The sequence below is a fragment of the Piliocolobus tephrosceles genome, chromosome 1 (genome assembly GCF_002776525.5).
Source record: "Piliocolobus tephrosceles isolate RC106 chromosome 1, ASM277652v3, whole genome shotgun sequence".
Taxonomy (NCBI): Eukaryota; Metazoa; Chordata; class Mammalia; order Primates; family Cercopithecidae; genus Piliocolobus; species Piliocolobus tephrosceles.
Genome location: NC_045434.1, coordinates 88,365,684 through 88,382,856, shown reverse-complemented (window position 1 = coordinate 88,382,856; position 17,173 = coordinate 88,365,684). Strand labels below are relative to the sequence as shown.

The 17,173-nt window shown below is 41.2% G+C and overlaps 2 protein-coding genes across 6 annotated transcripts in view; both read left to right on the top strand.

Annotated features, from left to right (window-relative positions):
• The window catches only part of CTSS (cathepsin S), a 37,290-nt gene extending 20,968 nt beyond the window's left edge, over positions 1-16,322 (top strand). Inside the window, exons 7-8 of the mRNA XM_023213632.2 lie at positions 613-715; positions 15,556-16,322. Coding sequence (XP_023069400.1) covers positions 613-715; positions 15,556-15,655 — 203 coding nt within the window. The 3' untranslated portion in view covers positions 15,656-16,322. The remainder of the gene's footprint in view (positions 1-612; positions 716-15,555) is intronic.
• HORMAD1 (HORMA domain containing 1) overlaps positions 612-17,173 on the top strand; it is a 48,334-nt gene continuing 31,772 nt past the window's right edge. For 4 of the 5 annotated variants that reach the window (XM_023213628.1, XM_023213626.1, XM_023213627.1 and 1 more), the window contains exon 1: positions 612-715. The gene's annotated coding sequence lies outside the window, so the exon portion shown is untranslated. Of the gene's footprint in view, positions 716-8,979; positions 9,027-17,173 lie in introns of those variants that run through there. The other variant, XM_023213624.1, reaches the window with a different exon arrangement.

Here is a 17,173-nt window from a genome sequence, read left to right as displayed (position 1 = left end):
AAAAACAAAAAAGAAAAGAAAAGAACTTAGAAAAAGGTGGTGTGCTTATCAAACAAGGTTTCTGAGGGAACTATGACTGGAGTGATGCTAAACTTGGCAAGAACACTGACAAATACAGCTTTGGTGGCAAATAATTATGAGCCCTAGTTTATGCGTGAGAGTATATGTCCTTAACTTTTTTTTTTTCTTTTTTCTTTTTTTTGAGATGGAGTCTCGCTCTGTTGCCTGGCTGGAGTGAGGTAGCACAATCTCAGCTCACTGCAACCTCCACCTCCCAGGTTCAAGCAATTCTCCTGCCTCAGCCTCCTCAGTAGCTGGGACTATAGGAGCGCGCCACCACGCCCGGCTAATTTTTGTATTTTTAGTAGAGACGGGGATTTCACCATGTTGGCCAGGATGGTCTCGATCTCTTGACCTCGTGATCCGCCTGCCTCGGCCTCCCAAACTGCTGGGATTACAGGCTTGAGCCACCACGCCCAGCCATGTCCTTAACTTTTTAAATTAATCTTGCTATGTATTCAAAGCAGGCTAATAAAAAGTAATACAGTTTTTAAATGCCCTTTATTATCCTTTAGTATTCACTGTTTTTTCCCACCCATAATTGATTCTCAGGTGTCTACTATGAACCATCCTGTACTCAGAATGTGAATCATGGTGTACTTGTGGTTGGCTATGGTGGTCTTAACGGGAAAGAATACTGGCTTGTGAAAAACAGGTAATATATTTACACTTTATATTTAATTGGAATCAGGAATTTGAGGGAGTTTCAGCAAATACTCTCTTATGATTTTGATGATGATGATTATGATCATGATATTGACAATGAACTTTATAGCTTCTTACAAAGTGACATTCTAAATTTCTCAGTGCCCCCATCTCTTCACTTACTATTCTGCCTTCATCGCTTTGTTTTCATGGTTTATCTTCTGTACTACTTCTCTGATCATTCCTTCTCAGCCTCTCTTATGAAACTATTCCTCTGTTTAGCCCAAAATAGTTGGTATTTCCCTAGGGCCCTATCCTCTGCCCATTCCTCTTCTTTTTTTTTTTTTTTTTTGAGACAGAGTCTCGCTCTGTCCCCTAGGTTGGAGTGCAGTGGTCGGATCTCAGCTCACTGCAAGCTCCGCCTCCCGGGTTTACCCCATTCTCCTGCCTTAGCCTCCCGAGTGGCTGGGACTACAGGCGCCCGCCACCTCGCCCGGCTAGTTTTTTGTATTTTTAGTAGAGACGGGGTTTCACCGTGTTAGCCAGGATGGTCCTCTTCTTATTTTATTTTTTCTTGGGTGCCATAATTCCACTCTTAGGACTCTAGCTATAACCTTTATATGCCAATAGCTTTTGAATCTCTAGCTCTAGTTCTGACATCTTCCCAGAACTTCAGACTTATCTGGACACACCCACTTACACATATCTTAGTCTCTCCAAACTCAATACATCCAAATAATTCAGTACTCTCTCCCCCATACTGTTCCTCCTTCAGAATTTCCCACATCAGTAAAGAGCCACACAACACTGTCACCCAGTAAGATATGATGGATTCATCTGAGACCTCCCCAAGTCCGACCAAGCAACCCATTAGTCAAAGCAATTTTACCTCATCTATGTCCTTGATTTTGTCCCTTCTCTGTTTCTTCTATTACGGCTCTAGTTCAGGCATCTCTGGTGTGGACTATTGCTGTCCCCTTCTAACTGGTCTCCTTTACGCTCTCTTTTCTTCCCCTTTACCCTCAAATCCATCTTTCATACTGCTGCCAAACTTATTTGTCTAAAATATGAACAGGTCTGGGCTTATAACTCTTCTACTGAGTTTCATGCAGTGTAAAATTAATGTTCCCTGACAGAGGACAAGTCCTATAGGCCATGCTCCCTGCCTTGCCAGCCTCACCTCCTGGCATTCGTTGCCTCCTATTTTCACTCTGGTTATATTGCGCCATCCACAGTTGTAGTTCCCATACATTCCACTTTATCTGTAATACCTTCCTTCCTCTCTCGGTTTGTGTTCCCTCTGCCTAGAATATCCTGTCTTCTCTTTTGGTTTACTTCTCCTTTTCTTCAGAAGCAGCTCAGGCACAATCTATTCCAGAAAGTCTTTCCTGAATCCTTGGGATGAGCAAAATGTCTTTTTTCTATGCTGCCAAAGTGTCCTATACATACTGGATCACAGCATTTTAGACATTATATTTAAATTGTATTTTTACTTGTCTGTCACTCCAATGTTCTGTACGTGCCTTTGGGGAGAGATTATGTCTTGTCTTCGTATCCACAGCAAAGACTAAGTGGGTGGCACCGAAAGGCCCCTCAATATATGTGTTGAACTGACATCTATATCACTCATAAACAAAAGGAACATAACTTCTAGAGGGAAAAAAGGGAGGACATATGGAGAGTTGAGACTTTGGGGCACACCTGGAGTTTCTCTTTGTGTTAGTTTGCTATGGCTGCCATGACAAAGTGCCACAAACTGAGCAGCTTAAATAACAGAAATTTATATCTCCCAGTTCTGGAGGCTGGAAGTCTAAGATCAAGGTGTTACTAGCTTCTCACGCTGTGAGGAAGAAAATATTCGTGGACACAGGAAAAAAAATTACTGTATAATCTTACTTATATGTGGGATCTGAAAAAGTCAAACTTACAGAAACAGACAGTAGAATGGTGGCTCCCAGGGACTGGAGGCTGGGTAAATGAGGAGATGTTGATCAAAGAGTGTAAACTTTCAGATATAAGATGAACAGGTTCTGGGAATCAAAGGTACAGCCCGGGTGGAGATGGATGCATTATTTCATTTGATTATGGCAATCATTGCACAATGTGCACATACATCAAGTCATCACACTGTACACCTTGAGTTTATACAATCTGTGTCAATTAAATATGTTCTTTTAATTTTAAAAAAAATGTTTGATGCCTCTCCCCTAGCTTCTGAAAGTTTGCTGGTGATCTTGGACTTTCCTCGGCCTTTAGAACCATCCGCCTGACCTCTGCCTTCATTTTCACATGACATTCTGCTTGTATGCATTTCTGTATCTATTCATAATTTTACTTTCTTCCCCTTCTTGAGACAGGGTCTCATTCTGTCACCCAGGCTGGAGTGCAGTGGGGTGATCAATGTTCACTGCAGCCTCAAACTCCTGGGCTCAAGCAATCCCCCCACATCATCCACCAAAGTAGCTGGCACTACAGGCATGCACCAACGCACCAGGTGAATTTTAATTTCTATTTGTAGAGACAGGATCTCTCTATGTTTCCTAGACTGGTCTCAAACTCCTGGGTTCAAGTGATCTTCCTGCTTTGGTCTCCCAGAGCACTGGGATTATAGGTGTGAGCCACCGTGCCTAGCCAATTTTCCCTTTTCATGAGCATCATTCATGTTGGATTAGAACCCACCCTAATGACCTCATCTTAATTTAATTAATTATATCTACATCAACCCCATCTCTCAATAAGTTCACATTCTGAGGTACTGGAGGTTAGGATTCCAGCATGAATTTTGCGGGGACACAATGCAACACATAACACCCCTCAAATCTTTACTTGAAGTACGTAGTCTACAAATCAAACAAAAGGTGCTTTCCTACCCTTTTCCCATTGTGGCACACATAGAAGATGATGATATTTGTATGGCCAACTGGGAAAGTAGCTGAGGGGATCAATATCTTGGCTCACTGATAACCTATTCACGGCACTGGTCAGCTTGGGTGTAGACCAGTGATAGCTTTTTAAAATGAAACCATTTCCCTCATATCTTATTGATTCTCTAAGGAACTCCCTACAGCAGGTGTTCTAAATTCTCTCCTCTACTGAAGCTGCTCTTGAAGATCATCTGTATCTTATAGTGTTGAAATTCAAAGCTGCTTCTCTTCACTCATTCATTCAACGAGCACTTACTAGGCATCTACAACGTGATTGGCATTATCTAGGCCCTGGAGATACAAAAAGTAGTAAGAAACCATCCTGTCCTAAAGGCACTCACAATCTAACATGAAAAAATACATATATTATATATGCATACATAATATATAATATACATTATATATAATTTGTATTATAGATACATACATCTATAATGCATATATAATACATATATAATATATATTATATTTGATTATGGCAATTATGTCTAGGGTTGATGTAGACATAATACATATATAATATATACATACATATTATATATTACATATACATACATAATATATTACATATACATACATTATATATTACATACATATTATGTGATATATATTATGAATACATACACATTATATAATATATAATGTATACATACATATAAATCTCTCTATCTATCTATAGAGAGAGAGAGAGGCTGCAGTGAACATTGATCACCCCACTGCACTCCAGCCTGGGTGACAGACTGCACTCCAGCCTGTCTCAAAAAGGGGAAAAAAGTAAAATTATGAAGAGAGACAGAAATTCATGCATATATATATATTTTTTTCTTTTCTTTTCTTTTTTTGAGACAGAGTCTCACTCTGTTGCCCAGGCTGGAGTGCAATGATGCAGTCTTGGCTCACTGTAGCCTCTGCCTCCCAGGTTCCAGCGATTCTCCTGCCTTAGCCTCCTTGGTAGCTGGGATTACAGGCGCTCGCCAACACGCTGGCTAATTTTTGTATTTTTAGTAGAGATAGGGTTTCGCCATGTTGGCCAGGCTGGTCTCAAACTCCCGACCTAAGGTGATACACCCACCTTGGCCTCCCAAAGTGCTGGGATTACAGGTGTGAGCCACCGCACCCAGCCTAAATAGATTTTTAAACGATACAACAAACACATCGGGGTATAATGATACGTGTCTAAATGGCTATGGGACTATTGAGGAGGAAATGCCTAACAGTCTAAACCTCCACAGAGAAGACACTATTTGCATCAAGTTTTCAGATGTATGGAATTATTCATGTATTGGAGGAAGAAAGTGCATTAGAGGTTGGAAAGTTGCTCAACGACCCAGAAAACATATGCAATGGCACATTTCTCACTATCTTGATTCATTTTGTTACATCAACTTTAGCCTCATATCTTACATTATTTTATCCAGCTGTCTGTTACATGAGTTTGCTATATCAAAGCAAACTCATCTGCTCCTTCAGTTTCAACTATTGCCATTATGTAGATGATCCCCAGTTCATAATCTCTGAAAATGACCTCCTAAGTGACAGACTTCCTTGTCCAACTTCCAATTTGGCAGCTCTACTTGAAAAATCCAAACTCCCCACCTACGTCACCCTACTACCAACATATACACACGCTCATACTCAATACGTTTACAATGTTCTTCTCTTCCTTTCATCACTCATCCCTGAAAAGGATTTCAGAACAAGCTCAAGGGAAAACTATTCCCTGTTTTGCGTAATATATTACCATCTTCAGATTATTAAAGCCTAAGAATCATCTTGGCCTTCTCCTTTTTCCCCCTCAACCCACACAGCCCTATCCATTTGGCCTCTGAATCATATTTTATATGAATTTTCTCTTTGCCATTCCCAATGGCCCTGCTGTAATTCAGATTCTATTCCAGCCATCTATGGAGGTATCTTCTTAAAATATAGATCATGTCAACTCCTGCTCAAAAATTCTAAATAGTTCACCATTGTCTAAAAATGAAGTCCAAACTCCTGGCCAGGCATTCCAGGTACTCCACTATCTAGTTTTTAACATAATCTTAGACATTTCTTCCACTATATATTCATATACCCACAGTCATACTCTGGCCACAGTGAACTACTTATTCATCATTCCCTAAGTTTACAGATACACCCCTACCTCTGTTTCTTTATATATGCTGCTTCATCTTTCTGAAATGCCTGTGAAGCCCAATGCTGTCTACAGAAATACCACCCGTCTTGGTGATGGACATTCTTATACAGTTTGCCGGGAAAGTAAGCTGTATTTATTCTTTTTTGGCGGGGGGGACGGAGTCACTCTGTCACCAGGCTGGAGTGCAGTGGCATGATCTCAGCTCACTGCAACCTCCGCCTTTCAGATTCAAGTGATTCTTCTGCCTCAGTCTCCTGAGTAGCTGGAACTACAGGCACGTGCCACCACACCCAGCTAATTTTTGTATTTTTAGTAGAGACGGGGTTTCACCATGTTGGATGGAGTTTCACCATGTTGGCTAGGATGGTCTCAATCTCTTGACCTCGTGATCTTCCCACCTTGGTCTCCCAAAGTCCTGGGATTATAGGCGTGACCCACCGCACCTTGCCTATTCTCTTTCTTGAAAGCAATTTGACGATATGATAAAGAACTTTTTAATGTTCATATTCTTCCCCCCCCCCCCCGTTTTTGTTTTTTGTTTTTTGTTTTGAGACAGAGTCTCGCTCTGTCACCCAGGCTGGAGTGCAGTGGCACGATTTTGGCTCACTGCAACCTCTGCCTCCCAGGTTCAAGCAATTCTCCTACCTCAGTCTCCCGCGTAGCTGGGATTACAGGCGCCCACCAACACGCCTGGCTAATTTTTGTATTTTTAGTAGAGATAGGGTTTCACCATGTTGGTCAGGCTGGTCTCCAACTCCTGATCTTGGGTGATCTGCCTGCCTTGGCCTCCCAAAGTGCTAGGATTACAGGCGCAAGCCACTGCGCCCAGCCAGTGCCCCATTACTTTTTTTTCTTGGAATCTATATGAAAAAAATAATCCTAAATATGGGAAAACTTTCATACCCAACTTGGGTGAATTGTAGCATTATTCTTTTTTTTTTTTTTTTTGAGGCAGAGTCTCGCCCTGTTTCCCGGACTGGAGTGCAGTGGCCGGATCTCAGCTCACTGCAAGCTCCGCCTCCCGGGTTTAGGCCATTCTCCTGCCTCAGCCTCCGGAGTAGCTGGGACTACAGGCGCCCGCCACCTCGCCCGGCTAGTTTTTGTATTTTTAGTAGAGACGGGGTTTCACCGTGTTAGCCAGGATGGTCTCGATCTCCTGACCTCGTGATCCGCCCGTCTCAGCCTCCCAAAGTGCTGGGATTACAGGCTTGAGCCACCGTGCCCGGCCAGCATTATTCTTTAATAGTAAAAACTAGTAAGTAGCCAAAAATGCCTAACAATAGGTATATGATTAAATAAATTATGACATAATCAACTCCATGCATTAGAATTATTCAGACTATTATTAATAACCTAATAAAATACTTGGGATATATATTTAAATGAAAAAAGATACACATAAATATAAAATTTATATGTAGTATAAATATTAGCTGAATGTGGTAAGCTCATGCTTATAACTCTAGAGCTTTGGGAGGCCAAGGCAGGAGGATCACTTGAGGCCAGGAGTTTAAGGCCAGCTTGAGCAACATAGGGAGACCCAGTCTCTACAAACAAATTTTAAAAATTAGCTGGGCATGGTGGCATGTGCCTGTAATATCAACTACTCGAGAGGCTGAGGTAGGAGGATTTTTTGAGCCCGGGAGTTTAGGGCTATGGTGAGCCATGATCACACCACCGCCCTCTAGCCTAGGTGACAGAGCAGGACCCTATCTCAAAAAAAAAAAACATTAAGTTAAACATAGTATGTCCAACCAGGCTTAGTGGCTCATGCTTGTAATCCCAGCACTTTGGGAGGCTGAACTGGGAGGATCTCTTGAGCCCAGGGGTTCAAGACCAACCTGGGGAACATAGACCCCATCTCTGTACAAAAATAAGCCAGGCATGGTGACACACATCTGTGGTCCCAGCTATTTGGGAGACTGAGGTGGGAAGATCACTTGAGCCCATGAAGTTGAGGCCACTGTGAGTGAGCCATGATCACATCACTCAACTCCAGCTTCATTGACAGAATGAGATCCTATCTCAAAATAAAAGGAGGGAGGCCGGGCGCGGTGGCTCACACCTGTAATCCCAGCACTTTGGGAGGCCGAGGCAGGCAGATCACGAGGTCAGGAGACCAAGACCATCCGGGCTAACACAGTGAAACCCTGTCTCTACTAAAAATACAAAAAAAAAATTAGCCGGGCGTGGTGGCACATGCCTGTAGTCCCAGCTACTCGGGAGGCTGAGGCAGGAGAATGGCATGAACCTGGGAGGCGGAGCTTGCAGTGAGCCAAGATCGCGCCACTGCACTCCACACTCCAGCCTGGGTGACAGAGCGAGACTCCGTCTCAAAAAAAAAAAAAAAAAAGGAAGAAAAAAAGAAAGGTATTAATTTTAAAATGAAAAAAAAAATTCATTACAAATCCTATTCATTTTTAAATCCTGCCTCAAATACTCTTTCATATCCCATTCTCTTAGAATTGTTTCTCTATTTCCTAAGCTTTGGCAATGCTTTATGAATTCTATTGTAGTATTTTACACATATCCCTCGTGTTATAGCTATTTGTGCAAACCATGCTCTATTCACTAAAATGTAAACTTCTTCAAGGTAGGATAGTCTCTTGTTCATTTTTGTATCTTCGTTCAGACACTGATTCAACAAACATATATTGAGTACCTACCATGTGCCAAGCTAGGAACTAGCAATTGGAAATGAAAAATGCAGCTTTTCTACCATCCCTCAAGGTACTCCTAGTCTAACGGAGTAAAGGAAACAGGCAGGTGCATGTATACTCCGTTTCAACTCAATGTGATAAATGCTAAAATAGAGGTGGCATAGGTTGCACTGGAGGCATAGAAGAACTTTGGCAGGTGATTTAACTTCTTTAACTTTTACTTTCATCACCCTTCTTACAGTGGAAGAGAGTTAGGGCCTTGCTCTGGATTAGGTTTTGGCTTAAGGGAATGTTGTGGCTGCTTTGCTCTTTTATCTAGACCACTCAAATCGTATCAGTGGTAAGGCCAGTTCACTTTCTTCCTTTTCTTTTCTTTTTCTTCATTCTTTCTTTCTTTTTCTTTTTCTTTCTTTCTTTCTTTTTTTTTTTTTTTGTTGTTGTTGTTTGTTTGTTGTTGTTGAGAGTCTCACTCTGTCACCCAGGCTGGAGTGCAGTGGCACAATCTCAGCTCACTGCAACCTCCACCTCCCAGGCTCAAGCAATCCTCCCACTTCAGCCCTCCAAGTAGCTGGGACTACAGGCACGTGCCACCAGGCACAGGTAATCTCTGTATTTTTAGCATGTTGCCCAGGCTAGTCTTGATCTCCTGAGCTCAAGTTTATCTACCCGCCTCAGCTTCCCAAAGTGCTGGGATTACAGGCACGAGCCACTGCACCTGGCCCGTTGTGTTGCTTTCTTATCATTCATGTGTTCACTGGAGTAGCATTTTAATTTCCTCCAAGAACTTTCCTTTTGCATTCACAACATGGCTAACTGGTTCAAGAGGTCTAGCTTTCAGCCTACCTTGGCTTTCACAAAGCATAATCATTTCTAGCTTTGATGTAAAACGAGAGATGTGTAACTCTTCCTTTCACTTGAACACTTAGAAGCCACTGAAAGGTTGTTTTTTGTTTGTTTGTTTTTGTTTTTTGAGACAGAGTCTTCCTCTGTTGCCCAGGCTGGAGTACAGTGGCGCAATCTCGGCTCACTGAAACCTCTGCCTCCCAGGTTCTAAGCGATTCTCCTGCCTCAGCCTCTGGAGTAGCTGGGATTACAGGCGCGCACCACCATGCCTGGCTAATTCTGTATTTTTAGTACAGATGGGGTTTCGCCATGTTGGCCAGGCTGGTCTCGAACTCTTGTCCTCAGGTGATCCACCCGCCCCGGTCTCTCAAAGTGCTGGGATTACAAGCGTGAGCCACCATGCCCAGCCCGTTGTAAGGTTACTAATTGGCCTAATTTCAATATCATTGTGTCTCAGGGAAGAGGGAGGCCAAAGAAGAGAGATGGGGGAAGTGTCAGTTAGTGGAGCAGTCAGAACACACACCACTTATCAATTAAGTTCACCATCTTATATGCGTGTGGCTCATGGCACCCCAAGACAATTACAATAGTAACATTAAAGATCACTGGTCCCAGCCTGGGCAACATAGCAAGACTCTGTCTCTACAGATAGTTTTTTTTTTAATTACCCGGGCATGGTGGTGCATATCTGTGGTCCCAGCTACTTGGGAGGTTGAGGCTGCAGTGAGCTGTGATTGTGCCACTGCACTCCAGCCTGGATGACAGAGTGAGACCCTGTCTCAAAAAGTTTTTTAAAAATCACTGATCACAGATCACCATAACAGATTTGGTAATAATGAAAACCATTGAAATATTGTGAGAAATGCCAAAATATGACACAGGGACACGAAGTGAGCACAGGCTATTGGAAACATTGTGCCAATAGACTTGCTCCATGCAGGGTTACCACAAATCTTCAATTTGTAAAAAATGCAAAATTTGCAATGCACAATAAAGCGAAGCACAATAAAACAAGATATGCCTGCACTTCTCAATACCTCTACTGTTACCATTAGAGTTCAAGCCACCATCTATCTCCTGGTCTATTGCAATAATCTTGTAACTGGTAGCTGCTTCCCTCTTGTTTGCTTGCAGTCAATCCTCTATACATTAACCAGAGTTATCTTTTTAAAGCATAAAGTAGATTATGTTACCCTTCTACCCCAAACCCTCTAATGGCTTTCCTTCCCACTCAGAATAAAACCCATGACCTGTAAAGCATGATATTATCTGGCCTTAGCCTGCCTCTCCAACCACCTCTCCAACTACTCTCCCCTCTCTCATTCAGCTCCTGGCACATTAGCCTTTTTGCTATTTCTTGACACACCATGCTTATTTCTAGCTCTTTATCCAGGTCTTCGCTTCACTTGCATCTTTGCTCAAACATCCATTCAGTGAAGCTTTTCCCGACCATTCCGCCTCAAATTGAGCCCTGTCTCCTAACACTCTGTATCCCTTATCCTGCTTTATTTTTCTTTATTGTACTTATTATATCATCAAGTATTTCTTTGTTTACTGTATGTTTCTCCTCTAGAACCTAGGCTTTAGAAAGACTTTGTCTCTGTAATCCTAATGCCTAGAAGAGTGTCTGGCACAGCCTAAGAAACCCAGGACTTCAGTCTATTACAAAGGAAACTGGCATTGATCAACTTTCCCACTTTGCTAAGGGCTATGAGGCTTTCTGAGACATAGGACTTTCTTTTTAAAAACAGGACAGTCCCAGGCAAACTGGGACTGGTGATCACCCTGGAAGAAGGCTATATATATTTTTTAAAGTAGACAGACTCAGCCCAGCTAGGTGGCTCATGCCTGTAATCCCAGCACTTTGGGAGGCCGAGGTGGGAGGATCACCTGAGGTTGGGAGTTCGAGACCAGCCTGGCCAACATGGAGAAACTCCATCTCTATTAAAAATACAAAATTATCCGGGCATAGTGGCACATGCCTGTAATCCCAGCTACTCAGGAGGCTGAGGCAGGAGAATCACTTGAACCTGGGAGGTGGAGGTTGCGGTAAGCCGGGGCTGTGCCATTGCACTCCAGCCTGAGCAACAAGAGTGAAACTCCATCTCAAAAAAAAAGTAGATGTACTCTACTTGAGTCCAATCAGATGTACTCATACCTGGATAATAATAAAAATAGCTACCTTCACTTAGTAAGCATTGGCTATATACCAAATATTGTGTGAATACTTTAAATACATTTTCTAATTTAATTTTTAAAATACTCTTATGAGATAGGCATTTAGTTAACAAACTTACCTAAAGTTGAACAGTTTGAGTGAAAGAACTATAGAATTAATAAAAAAAAAAACAACTTGATAAGTACCAAAATGAACATTTGGAGCAGACTTTGTATAATTCTGAAGGCAAGACTTTGTCCTCAGATACTTTATTTAGCTTAAGATTTTTTTTTTTTAAATCAGTTTCATTGTTTAAGGGAAGTTAGCAGGACTCAGTCAAAAAGAAGTCTGGGATCTTTTGAAAAATTGGGGGCAATTGATCTTGGTTGGTAAAACTGAGAAAAGCAAATTATCTAGATGTTGAATGGGGTCTGAGATTCCTTGGTCTCACAGACTGAATTCATACTGCTAGTAACTAGACCCTCAATTCAATTTTCATACTAGATCTCAGGTCCAAACTCAGTTCATCTAAAATGATTTATTTTGCCTATTATTTAAGGCAGTGACCATAGTAAGATATAAATTACATGAGATCCTAGAGGTACTGGTCTCAATTTCATTCCCCTTACGATTTCACTCATAGAGATAACTGTAGGGATAGGCATAGTATAAAAGTTAGAGTGGACTTTGGAATAAAATAATCCTATATTTGAACTCTGGCTTCACAATTTACTATCTATGTGACTTGTGGCAAGCCACTTTACCACTCTGCCCTTCTGTTTTTTTCTTTAGTAAAAGAAGATAATACTCACCTCACATGATGATGACTAAATTAGATAATTTATGTTAATCTGTTTGGCACAGAGTAAATGCTAAATAAGTGGTGTCTATTAATATCAATAATAGCCTGGCCAGATTATTGTTATTGCTTTTGCTTATTAAACTAGATATTAAAAGAGCATTGCTGCAGCCTGGGCAACATAGTGAGACCTCTTCTCTACTAAAAACAAAAAATTGGCCGAGCATGGTGGTATGCACCTGTGGTCCTAGCTACTGGGAAGGCTGAGGCAGGAGGATTGCTTGAGCACAGGAGGTTGAAGCTGCAGTGAGCTGTGATTGCACCACCACACTCCAACAGAGCAACATGGTGAGACTCTGTCAAAAACAAACAAAAAAACCCACTACAGCCATTGGTTGATTAGAGGTGATGATGGAGTTTGAATTTTATTGTAAAGGCATGGAGAGCCACCAAAAATTTCTAAGCAGTGGAGTGGCAATTAAGTGAAAGGAAGCAAAGAAAGGAGCTCATGAAAATGTTTGAGAAGGACTGACCAGAGAGAGATAAGAAAATCAGAACAGGCCGGGCGCGGTGGCTCAAGCCTGTAATCCCAGCACTTTGGGAGGCCGAGGCGGGCGGATCACGAGGTCAGGAGATCAAGACCATCCTGGCTAACATGGTGAAACCCCGTCTCTACTAAAAGATACAAAAAACTAGCCGGGCGAGGTGGCGGCGCCTATGGTCCCAGCTACTCGGGAGGCTGAGGCAGGAGAATGGCGGGAACCCGGGAGGCGGAGCTTGCAGTGAGCTGAGATCCGGCCACTGCACTCCAGCCTGGGCAACAGAGCGATACTCCGTCTCAAAAAAAAGAAAAAAAGAAAAAAAAAAAGAAAATCAGAACATAGTAGTGTCTTAAAGCCAACAGACCAGTAAGGTGGGAGTAGACAACTGTGTTAAATGGTACAGAGAGAAAAAAATAGGACCTGCAAAAGGTCCACTGAGGGCTGATACATAGAATATTTAAGGCCTCTTAAAGCACAGTCCTTTTAAACGGTGTTATTTGTCTTCCAACAATAAACCAGCATTTCTTAGGTTCTCCACTGTATGCAAAAACACAACCTTTGAGTCTCTGAGCCAAAATTTGTAACAGCTTCCCTTTGCCTTTGTAATTGAAGTACGGGTTCCTCCATGGGCTGTTCTAAGCTGTTCACAACATGACCCCAAACCAGCTTTCTATCCTCTTTTTCCGCTATTCTACTAAAGATATCTAGTTTTCCTTTCAACTAAATTTCTTACTGCTCTCCAGACACACTAGGCATTTTCTCAATTTCACACTTTTATTTGTATCCTAGAGCACTTAACGAATTTTGCCTTGTATGATATTTATATACCTACCACTACAAAATCTCAGAATGATAAAGAGCTTCAGAAATCATTCTTTTTACAAGGATTTTCTAAGTTTTTTCATCAGTCTTGTAAAGTAAGAAAAATAAGAATATTTTGGTGACTTTTTCATTAATCTAAATTTATTTACTCAAAAGCCTATCCTTAAAATAGAGATTATGTCTTTGGAATTTTTGCTTTTGGTGTTAAAATGTATTTTCTTTTACAACATAATGGTGACAGTAAGTAGTATGGTTTTTATTTATTTTCTTTTTTTGAGACAATCTCACTCTGTTGCCCAGGCTGGAGTACACAGGTGCAATCTTGGCTTCCTGCAACCTCCGCCTTGCCTCCCAGGTTCAAGCGATTCTCATACCTCAGCCTCTCCAGTAGCTGGGACTACAGGCTCATGCTACCACGCCCAGCTAATTTTTGTATTTTCAGTAGAGACAGGGTTTCACCATGTTGGCCAGACTGGTCTCAAACTCCTGACTTCAAATGATCTGCCCGTCTCTGCCTCCCAAAGTGCTAGGATTACAGGCATGAACCACCGTGCCCGGCCAATAGTATACTTTTTTTAAAAAGATGTCCATACAGCCGGGCGTGGTGGCTCACACCTGTAATCCCGGCTCTTTGGGAGGCCAAGGTGGGTGAATCACTTGAGGTCAGGAGTTGGAGACCAGCCTGACCAACATGAAGAAACCCCGTCTCTACTAAAAATACAAAATTAGCCATCGTGGTGGCACATGCCAGGAGTAGTAGTCCTAGCTACTCAGGAGGCTGAGGCAGGAGAATCACTTGAACCCGGGAGGCCGAGGCTGCAGTGAGCTGAGATTGCACCATTGCACTCCAGTCTGGGCAACTAAGAGCGAAACTTCATCTGCAAGAAAAAAAAAAAAAAGGTGTCTATACATGCTAATTTAAAAATTGATAACTGTATATCGATCTGTAAAAACCTTTTGAACTCCTCTAAGTCCATGAAATCAAAAAGTAAAACACTGATCTACTCGAACCCTAATCCGACCCATGATTTCTCTCTGCAACATCGCTAACAATTCGCCTCCGCTTGCTTGAACACTTCCAGCGCCAGGTAGAAATATTCCTTTTTGTTTTGTTTTGTTTTGCTTTGTTTTGTTTTGAGACAGGGTCAGGCTGGAGTGTCAGGAATGCAGCAGTGTAATCATAGCTCACTGTACTCTCAAACCCCTGGGCTCAAATGATCCTCCCACTTCAGCCTACAGAGTAGCTAAGGAATACAGGTACATGCCACTATGCCTGGCTAAAAAAAAAAAAAAAAAAAAAAATTGTAGAATCAGGGACTTGCTATTTTGCCCAGGCTGGTCTCAAACTCTGGCCTCAAACAATCCTTGCACTTCAGCCTCTCAAAGCACTTGGATTACAAGTGTGAGCCACCATGCCTGGCTCATTTTTCAATAGCTTTAATTATGAGAAAGTCTTATCTCAGCTCCACTTCTAGATCAAAACTCTTTCAGAGCTGCATTTTTGTTGTTAGCTTTAGAATTCCCTCCCCTATAGCTTTTTCATAGTAGTCACTCAAAAATATTTCTTAATTGTCATTCTCTAGAGGAATTTAAGTTTGATAGAAAATCATTACCCACGATACTGTTATAAAAAAATTTAGAGATAGAGCCTTATAAAGGATACTAATACTCTTTCCTTAGAGAATTCATATTTGCAAAGTAGGAGGATTAAAGGACTGGGATGGATCTTACTATATAGTTTTCCTTAGGTATTAAGTCTATTCATCAATATAGCACTAAAGCTTTCCAAACCATTATTTTGAATTGCCTGAAATCCCTGGAGAAACTATTATATTATTTCATTCTAATTTTGTTTTACAGTCTTTCACATATAATCACTTATAGGAGAAAAACAATGAGATAAAAAGTTATTAACATGATTTGATTGTATGCATTTGTAATTTTGTGTTATTTCTTTTTCTAAAGCTGGGGCCGCAACTTTGGTGAAGAAGGATATATTCGGATGGCAAGAAATAAAGGAAATCATTGTGGGATTGCTAGTTTCCCCTCTTACCCAGAAATCTAGAGAGGATCTCTTCTTTTTATAACAAATCAAGAAATATGAAGCACTTTCTCTTAACTTAATTTTTCCTGCTGTATCCAGAAGAAATAATTGTGTCATGATTAATGTGTATTTACTGTACTAATTAAAAAATATAGTTTGAGGCCGGGCACGGTGGCTCACGCCTGTAATCCCATTACTTTGGGAGGCCAACGCAGGCATATCAACTTGAGGCCAGGAGTTAAAGACAGGCCTGGCTAACATGGTGAAACCCCGTCTCTACTAAAAATACAAAACATTAGCGGAGCGTAATGGTGCATGCCTATAATCCCAGCTACTTGGGAGGCTGAAGCACAAGATTCTTGAACCCAAGAGGTTGAGGCTGTGGTGAGCTGAGACCACACCACTGTACTCCAGCCTGGACAACAGAGTGGAGACTCTGTTTCAAAAAAACAGAAAAGATAATATAATTTGATTCTTCGTTTTTTTTTAAATTTGCAAATCTCAGGAAAAAGTTTGCTAAGTAAATTAGTAGTGTACTGTAGGTATAACTGTATAAAAATTGTTCAACCTAAAACAATCTGTCATTGTTCGTTGTTTTATTGTATACTCTTTGTCTTTTTAAGACCCCAATAGCCTTTTGTAACTTAATGGCTTAAAAGTACTTAATAAATCTGCCATTTCAAATTTCTGTCATTGCTACATACCATTCTTATTCCTAGGCAACTATTAATAATCTATCCTGAGAATATTAATTGTGGTATTCTGGTGATGGGCTTTAGCAACTTTGATGGAAGAAAATATTAGGCTATAAATGTCCTGAGGGTTCAGATCGTATCTTTGCACATAAAAGGATTCAAAACGTCATGTGTAGCAGCTAATGCCTGTAATCCCATCACTTTGGGAAGCTGAGGTAGGAGGATAGCCTTGAGCCCAGGATTTCAAGACCAGCCTGGGCAACATAGTGAGACCTTGTCTCCACAAAAAAAAAAAAAAAGGAAACTATCCAGGAGTTTCCTTTTTCTAAAGCTGGGGCCACAACTTTGGTGAAGAAGGATATATTCGGATGGCGTGTGTGCCTGTGGTCCCTGCTGTGCAGATGTCTAAGATAGGAGGATCACATGAGCCCAGGAGGGTGGGAAAGAGGATTCAATACATATTTTTAAATTAAATCATGTTAAAGTAAACAAATGCATGAAAGACAAGTACTTTGAAAGAATTATTTTAATGATCAACAATTTATTGTATTAGTCCAAATTATTTTTACCTAGTGATCAACAATTTGACCAGGGCCTTTTTTTGGCAAATAACTGAGTCAACCAGAATAAAATAACCAATACTCTACTGCTCATATTTTTATCTAGTTCAGATGGATCTTCCTCACAACTGCTCTAGATTAGTAGATGCATCTAAGCAGGCAGCAGGAACTTTAAATTTTTTAAGTTCGTGCCTATGACATGAACAATGTGTGGGATAATGTCATTAATATATCCTAAATTGACCTAAACTAATTTCACTAACTCTGGCTCCTTCTCCATAAAG